Below are 8,735 nucleotides of genomic sequence, written 5' to 3' on the forward strand. Positions count from 1 at the left end.
CCACGAGACCACGAGCGCACGACAGATCAGACGGCAGGCGATGGCATTCCTGACATGAGCCTACTGTTGCGTACCAAAGACGAACGACGTCCGACGAACCTGCCGGAGTCCGGAGTCTGGAGTCCACGGCTGTTTGCGACTCGTCGCAGGCCCTAGAACACAGTGTTGACAGCCCTTGTCTTTGTCAAGTTTCCCCTCAGTGGCGTTCGGTCCCTTTGATTCGAAACATAACAAACCATTTCTGGAAAACGTCGACACAGTGTTCTGCTCCTCTGTTCTCCGGACAAGCCGGCCAGACATTGAACGGGCGCCGCTGCTGACCGCTTCCAATCTTCACCTTCCAGTTGACCAACATCAACCTTACTTGCATCACACTGATTGCAGGCCGACGGAACTCGCGGGGTAGACATTGGATCGAACGAAAAGTACCACGCGTTACTGTCTGACTCCGGCGCGTCCAGCAGCATCGCTTGCAGGGTCAAGCTTTTCTTGCCGCCATATCCACTTGTTTAGCTAATTATCCTCCGATTTAGCATGTCGTACGGAGCACCATGGCGGCAAAAGGAGAGGAGATTCGCAAAGAAGGCATCCCGACAGGCGCCCATCGCAGGACAAGTCATCAATAAGGAGTTGGCAGATGTAACCTCAGGTGCTCAGCTACCCCCACTTCGTCCCCGGGTCTCGAGCATTGAAGACTGAGAAGGAAAAAGGAGCTAGGCGGAGAGCGGTAAAGCAAGTCGATCTGCCTGTCGGCATTTGACCGTTCCCAGCGCGCCGCCCTGCTGCCAGATTACCTCCCATGTCACAGCCGCTCCTCCAGGACGCTGACTCGAGATGCCGTGGAGAGCAATTTGCAATGACAATGTCTGATTCGTGGTACGGGTGAGAATCGCTCGAAAAGAGTCAGTCGTGTCTCTTGCCGGCGAGCGCAACTGACGAGACGCAATTTCATCAACTCTTCTATCAACTATCAACGCCAACCAGCCGCTCCGAACATGTTGCTGAGATGATCTGACTGCTACGAAGCATCCGGGAATAAGCTTCAAGGCGCCGCTTCGCGCAGCACAGTAGCACAGCAGCATGCTCCTCATGCAGCTCGAAGGTCACCTTCTTCCCCTCCTTGATCATCTCCCCTCCATCAGCCAGAGCAGCAAAGCTTGGCAGTCCACGGTCATGTCGCGCCGTGATTGGCGCCCTGCAGACCGTTATATTTCTGCGGCTGCGTAGCGGGGTTGAGCAACCCCTCGCTGCGCTCGCTTTGCTGGCCGTCGCACTGTGACGCCGAATCTCGAAGGCGGTCTGGCTGCAAGTAGCTACCCCTCGAAGCTGGCGCAGCCGTCTGGACAGGCAGATGAGGCGAGACAACGTAATAGTGCCAGGACGGCTCCGTGCGATGCGGATCTCCCGGTGGGCATTCCAAAGCCAATTTGAGTTTTGCAGCGGCGGACTGACTGTTCGGTGGACACGCGAGACGGAATCGCCTTGGGCCGGCCGAGAAGACTTTTTTTTGGTCTCTTTGATACCGAGAAAAGCAGAATTTTCAGGAGAATTTTGTTTCTCTGCTAATCTCGTCGATTTGGTACCGCCGAGCTGGACCCGGCCCGCGATCATCCATTCCTCGATGGAGTCCCGTCGTGCCCAGCAAAATAAGGAATTGGGTTCCTTGCACAATCCACATGTCGCCTCGTGAGCCATCTGAACCATTTTCATCCGTACCAATCACGATTCACCAATCGCCAATCACAAACCGGCACCGACTTGGAGGACACACCCCGGCGAGCCAACATTGATCAAATATCACAAACCTGGCACTGGCAACATGGCGTGCTTTCGACCTCCTCAGCGTCTGGCAGAGATGGCCGAAGATACTCCAGCGCCGTCGCAAATGTTGCAAGCAGCGTGGTCATCCCAACCTTGCTGTGAAGGACACCGACGATTCATAGCATAGCCTTAGAGGCCATTCGGCACTTTGGATGATTAATGCTCCCAGGATCCCAACTTGGCGCGAACGGTGCTGGAGTTGCGTCGAATTTCGGTCATGAGTCGTGTTTGTGGAGTAAAGAGCCTCATTTCTGTCTTTGTCCATCGAGCCATCGTACTAGCATCGGGAGCTGGTGAACCCCTGGCGGACTTGATTCCCCTTTCGAGTTTCCGCATCTTTCGACCCCCATCAACCCGTCATTGATCTTACCGAGATTTGAACATCGGTGTCTTCGGTGAAGGCATCAGTTGCCGCCCTGCCGGCCCTGGAGGTGAAATACTGGTCGTTCACAAATTTACTGGCCACCGAGTCGAACGTCGTGTGTGGTGTCGCGACGCTGCATTATGCACGGCGGCTCATCAGCTCAAGCTGCACTGCCAAAATCCTCGACGGCATCTGTCCGGTCCCAGGTCTGGGTCTCTAATCGGCGAAGCGCCTGGTTCATGTTGCGATAGAGCGCCACCATGCCGGAAGACTCGTGATTGAGGAGGCGTCCCATTTCGTGGACAAACCATTTCATTTCCTTTTCGCGCTGCCACGGTCTGAGCCTCATGATGACATGCGCTTCCGCGATCAACGTATTGGTCCTGTGAGACCATATCGACACGGCGAGAGTGAACCTGTAGTCATCGTTCACTTGCTCGAAACTCTCGAGCCTGGTGTAAGCAGAAACATTCTGCACCGCGCGAGTATACTTCTGAACAGCCTCTTAGCACAAGGCACGCGGGGTCACGGTCGAATCGGGAGCTACTCGCCTCGGACTGGATAACAGGCCAGTTGATCTTCCGAATCGTGAGGGGTGGGACGAGAACGACGCGGATGGCGGGATGCCCCCCGAGGTTGTGCGCCCTCCTCTGCCGCGTTTGAAGCTGATGCCACTTGGCCCTGATACCAGGGTCGGCCACCTCGAGCTGGTACCCCAGGAACTTCAGGGCGGCCCTCTCTGCGATCGCCGGCACGGGGAACGACCGCGGGATGGCCTGGTATGAGAAAACACGGCATCGTCAGCAAAAGGCGCATTCTACAACGTGCGGCGGGCGTGGCGTGACAAGCTCACCCCCCAGACCTCCGAGTCGGGCTCCCAGCTGGCGTCCTTCTTGGACCGGTCGATTCGGTCGCGGTGCACGGCGGCGGGGTCGATGATGGCGTTTCCCTGGCCCATCTGGATGTCGGCCCAGTCCTGGGCGACGATGCCGGCGAGGCGCGCCGCCTCGGCCGTCTGGGTCTCGTCGCAGCCGAAGGCGAGGCACTTGCCGATGCGTCGGAGGAAGTCGGCGGCGCTGCCGTAGGACGGCTTCTCCGGTCCTTGGCGCAGGAAGCGGCGGAACACCTTTTCGGCCGACATTTCTTTGTCCTGCTCCTCGTCCCGGCCTTCTGTCCCGGCCGTATCGGCGTCCACGTCGTCGGCATCGAAGTCGTTCTCCGGGCTCGTCGAGGGCTTCGGGGGTGTTGTGCGGGCTCCTAGGCTGTAGAAGCGCGTGGGCGTTTGCGAGAAGGGCACGGCGGGGGGGATTGCCCGGCGCGGACGCGGCGGCGGTGTGCTGTGGAGCACCGCCATTCGAAGCGCTCTCGCAGCAATCATTCTCGCGGCCTGTCGGTCGTCGTTCGGCCCGTTGCTCGCTGTCGTCCAAGTCGTCGACGGGGAGGTGACAATAAATCGTCGCGAGGCTGTCGGAGCTCGATGGCGAAAGAGGGCGTCTTTGGCGACTGATAAGATAACGGGGAAGCTCCCCGAGCTCTGGCCAATTGGGATGACGCATTGAAGCGCTTTTACGGGGCTGTGCAGGGACGACGGGGTTGTTGCATCATTCGCTGCGCTTTCGACCTCATCGAACCCCGGCTTCTTCAAGGTCGCCACCACCATTCAAGCTGCGAACAATCGACACCAGCGACGACGACGTTCCGGTTTTGAAGCGTCGTGTCGAGCGGTTTCTTCAACATGAGTGCTGTTAGTAATGAGCTGAGGAGACAGGTCATTGCCATTTACAAAGGTGCGTTATGATTTCGTTGTGGGAATGGTATGTCGTTGGAGTTTGAATTTGAATTCAAGATTTACATCCAGCCTTCGAATGGCTTTTTCTATTTACAACTTTGTTGGATCTTTCATCGTACTACATAATTTGCGAGAACGTGGTTTACGTCCAGTGGAAAACGTCCATGGTACACTCTAGACATCACCATCACTCAACAAAGACCATCGAGCGCACCACCACTCTATCTTCACGCCTTCATACCAAACGTCAAGACTCACTTCCCAACACATCACTAACACAACAACCAGAACTCCTATTCCTCGGACGAGAATACCCCCTCGGATACGACTACTTCCGCCCCCGTCTGCACCGGGCCTTTAGCGCGAATGCGGGGCTGCGCGACGAGGAGGCGATTCGGAGGGGGATCGAGAGGGCTGAGTATGTCAAGAAGGGTGAGTTCGTTCTTTGCTTTGTACGCATCGTTTCCAACGCTAGCTTGGTTTTTCGTTTGGTGCTGCGGTTCTTGGTGGTTCGTTGTGCGATTGCTGGGTTCGTCGAGGATATGGCGAGTCGGGATGGGAAGGGGTTGATGGGAGGGAGAGCTCAGATAGTCTTGGGTTTGTGCGGTATCAAGTTCTATGGCCGCCGCTCATTGTCCCGATTCCCCGCAAGAAGAAGTCCTCAGGTTCAAGATGGACCTTGAAGACGCTGGTATTCAGATCGTTCATACTCGGAAGTTCTGGTCTGGACATGGAGGGAGTCGTCATCTGCTCGACATCGAGGGCAGTCACCGCGCGAACGAAGTTACGTGTCCGGAGAAAACCCGTCTGGATGTTCAACGATCAAGGTCCACACGTCCACGCGGGAGAGACCGAGGCCCGTCAGCCTCCTGTGAGAATACCTCTCTGGGGTACTTCGCAGAGACACAAATCTCTCAACCACTGCCCAATCTCAAAGATTATCAAAACTCGGCCCGCACATGGGAGCGTAGTTCGCGCCGTTACGATATCCGTCGGAGCCCGGGCCTCGTGAGGCCTACCACATCATTCAGCGGACTGGATTCTTACGGTCTTGAATCGTAGATCAGGCCTATTTGGCCGGCTAGTAGTCGGCAGACGGCATTTCGATCCTCGGCAACTGCCTGCTCATCCGCGTCAAGATGACGACCCAAACATCATCCCTCGCAAGCAGCGCATCCCAAGTATAAAAACCTCTCTCTCGTCCCCCTCGCCCTTTAAGTCTTCACGATGGACCTGCGAAGAGACATGGCCAAGGCTTTCCCACACACACCATTCTCAACCTCACGAGGACTCAAACGGCGCAAAGATTCCCTCATCTCGACACAACACGTCCTCGCAAGGCCGAGATGGCTCCGCTCCTTCCCATATCCCTCCCTCACCAGCTTTGAAGACTTCCTTCCCATTCACGATACGGGGAGGATGCCGTGAAGGTCATCTGAGCCAGAACCATCCTCACGAGGTCCAGGACCCAAAAGTCAAGACTTCCAAATACCCAAATGCCCCTCGCTCGTTCCATGCTCTGTTACAGCTGTCATGGATTTTCATATCCATCCCGCATTCACTTCACACGGGGGAATTACTTCGTGCTTTCTTTCGTATTATTATTTTCCGAGGTATCCCCAGAGCTATGCTGACTAGAAGCTGAACAATAGAAATCGAGGCGTTGTAAGTTCTTCAAGTCTTTTCTTCCTCCACGGCCATGTTGCGCAACGCAAGCAAGCATCCCTCTTCCAATCCATCCTTCAGTCTGGAGAGTACCACGCCACAACTCCGAGCACCAGACACAACGTCATTGTCATACCGTGTCTCCCTTGCTTGAATTCCCTACAACGCAACCCACTACCCACCTAACAAGCCTCACTTCGCATATCACAAATTCGCTAAGGTAGATGATATATGTAAATCTTGATAGATATGTGATGTAGATAGATGATGATGGTGATGATGGGGTATCTCGATGTTGAACAGGACCTCAACCTTCCTCTCTCCCTCCCTCTCTTCCTGTCACTCTCCTCCTCCTCCTCCTCCTCGCCTTCACTTCTCTTCCCCGCTTCCCACACCGAGGCGCTGATGAAACCTCGCAGGTACTACCTCAAACGCTACCGAACGCTAAGGAAGCGGTACGTCCCCGGGGCGTGATCCGCCTCTGGCCGGGGATGATGGGGGATTTGGTATGCGAAAGAAATACAGAGAGATGATGTGTATATATATAGCTCCTCCGACAGTAATGCAAACTCCGATATCATCAAGTCGTGTCAAGGACCCTACGTGCATCCCGACTGCGCTGTGCTCGCCGCGCTACCTCCTCGTGGCCCACCAGGCGCCGACCTCCAGACACTCGCCCCAGCTGGTGCCGTTCTCCCTGGTCAGGTCGTTCATCATCTTGCCGATCCATGCGTCCCACTCGTCCTGGCTCTTGCCCGAGGTCTCGCGCAGGATGGGCTCGAGGCTCTGGATCTGCTGGACGACGGTCATCATGGCGGTGCGGCGGAGGGCGGCCTGCGCCGGTGTGAGGGTCTTGCGCTGCGCGTCGGGCTTGGCCTTGCCCTTGCCCGTCTCGATGTACGACTTGCCGTCCTTGGTGACGACGCCGCCGACGCCCTCGCGCTCCCAGCGGACTTCCGACAGGGGGATCGCCAGGCGGCGGTTCTGTACGTCCTTGACGTTCTCGAACTCCTGCACGAGCGCGGGGCCGACGAGGGTGCAGGGCACGGGGCTGAGGTTGCGGGACTCGAGGGCGCGGTGGACCCACGAGTTGTACTCGACGAGGTAGTTGTTGAGGGGCGCGCTGAGGGGCGTTTTGGAGGAGATGGGGTAGGCGCCGAGGGCGACGGCGGCGGCGCCCTCCTCGCTGTCGAGGGAGAGCGGCGCGGCGTGGGGCCGGAGCATGCGGATCTGGTGGTCGCTGTCCCAGAACTCGAGGATGCCGCCGGGGCGGAGGACGCGGAGGTACTCCTCGACGGTGGCCTGGATGGAGTGCGGACTCGTGACGACGAGGCTGAGGTCCTTGACCATGACGAGGTCGAACTCGCCGTCGGCAAAGGGCCATGGCGTCTGGCGCATGTCGTGCTGCACGAAGCGCCACTTCATGTCGCGGTCCACGTCGCCGGCGGTCGCGCCCATCGGACCGATGTCCATACCCGTGTACTCGGTGTCGGTGTGGCCCTTGCCCTTGAAGTAGCGATGGCACATCTGGCTCCAGAAGCCGGAGCCGCATGCGACCTCGAGAACGCGACTCGGCGGCTTGACGCTACCGCTCGTTTGCGAGCACAGCGGCGACCCGAAGACCTGGATCAGCATCAACGTGCGCATCGACTGGCGGTGGATCTCGGCGAGGTCGACGGGCAGAGGGTAGGCGAGAGAGTTGTCCGAGAGGTAAGTGCGGCCGTTCTTCAGCACGAAGGGGCGGGCGGCGTCGAAGGATGACGTGGGGTCCGTCGAGGTCATTGTGCGGGCCGAGATGGACGCCGTCGACGGCGCGGCCGAGGACAGGCTGTCGGTGCGGGAGAAGGGGAGAGTGCCTGCGGCCTTGGCGGCAGTCAGGTGACGACCCGAGATGTCCATGTCGAGCATGGCGACATGTTTCAGCTCCGACGGAGTCAATCCGATACTGCGAGGGGTCGGCGGTGGTTGAAGGGCCAGCTTCGCGTAGGAGCTGAGGCTGCCGCTTTCCTTGCGGAGGCGCGCCGGCGCTCGGGAGCGGAGGGTATGGCCGTGGCCGTGGTCGCCGGCGACGCGTGTCTCCTGCAGCGAGTGGTGGTGCTTGTGCTTGTGTTTCTTCGGTGGTGACGACGGAGAAGCGGGCGCGCGCGAGTCGGTGGGCGACGCGGTCTGCGGGATCGAGAGGGTGGTCGAAGTCGATGTCTCGTGGGAGGAGCGAGAGGCCGATGACGAAGAGGAAGTGCGGATGTGGTGCAGTTGGTGGTGGTGAAACTGGTGTCTCGACCTGCTCGCGGGCGGCAGGCGGGACGAGTCCGCGGGGTTTGCCTTGGAGATGGGTGGTGTTGAGGCGGCGGTGGGTGTTGGCGGCGCCGAGGCAGAAGCGGAGGCAGAGGCAGAGGGTGGTGTGTTTTGCGATGCGGACGACGTGTTTTTTGTGGTTTTGGGCTTCGCCTTTGCCCTGGTCGACTCGACGTGGGAAAAGACGGGAGGTAAAGGGGCGAGACTGGTGTACATGTATTGGGACATGTTTGCAGAATCTGTTTCTGGTTTTCTGGGGCTATTGGGTCCCCATCCGCATGCCCTTGTTTGTGTGAGTAGTCAGTCTCTTTGGGTCCCCGTCGGTTGGGTCCCTCCTCCTCCTCCTTCGTGTGCGGTTCTTTTGGTATTGGGGGACGGACGGGACTTCTGCCCTGGCCTTCCTTTCTGGAGACTGGGACCGGGAGGTCGAGGAATCTCGCAGAAAGGAGCTGCTCCAGTACGAATGGACGGGGGGCCTCGATTCAATTGCGGTGGTGGTCTCAGTCTGGTTATGTCTGGTGGAGGAGCGCAGCGCGGTGGGCAAGGTCGAAATGGTCGCTGCGACCTTGCTTTGGTTGCTTGCTTGCTTGTGCTTGCTCCTCCTGCTTCTTGTCCTCCTCCTCCTCCTCTTCTCGGCGGGAGAGTCTAGGTGTGTAGGTGATGGTCAAGGGTGGGTTGAAGGGGTGGAGGGGGGTGTCGGTGGAGGGAGAAACCGGGGGGGAATTGGAAGGGGGGAGAAAACGGGAGGTGAATGGGGGGGGTTTGTTTTTTTAATTTAGCATGCCCGTCCACCGGAAAGAA

At 58.2% G+C, this 8,735-nt stretch overlaps 2 protein-coding genes across 2 annotated transcripts; both read right to left on the bottom strand.

The window, feature by feature from the left end:
- Window positions 1–2,345: 2,345 nt before the first annotated feature.
- CkaCkLH20_10440 (uncharacterized protein) lies at window positions 2,346–3,563 on the bottom strand (the record flags this gene model as incomplete). Its single annotated transcript, XM_038893154.1, has 3 exons — window positions 2,346–2,678; window positions 2,752–2,961; window positions 3,039–3,563. The coding sequence occupies 3 exons, from the start codon at window positions 3,561–3,563 to the stop codon at window positions 2,346–2,348; spliced, it is 1,068 nt and encodes a 355-aa protein (XP_038741564.1).
- A 2,709-nt stretch (window positions 3,564–6,272) lies between these two features.
- CkaCkLH20_10441 (methyltransferase domain-containing protein) lies at window positions 6,273–8,162 on the bottom strand (the record flags this gene model as incomplete). The annotated part of the gene is made up of 1 exon (XM_038893155.1): window positions 6,273–8,162. The coding sequence occupies one exon, from the start codon at window positions 8,160–8,162 to the stop codon at window positions 6,273–6,275; it is 1,890 nt and encodes a 629-aa protein (XP_038741565.1).
- Between the last annotated feature and the right edge of the window lie 573 nt (window positions 8,163–8,735).

Source organism: Colletotrichum karsti (genome assembly GCF_011947395.1).
Source record: "Colletotrichum karsti strain CkLH20 chromosome Unknown Scaffold40, whole genome shotgun sequence".
Taxonomy (NCBI): Eukaryota; Fungi; Ascomycota; class Sordariomycetes; order Glomerellales; family Glomerellaceae; genus Colletotrichum; species Colletotrichum karsti.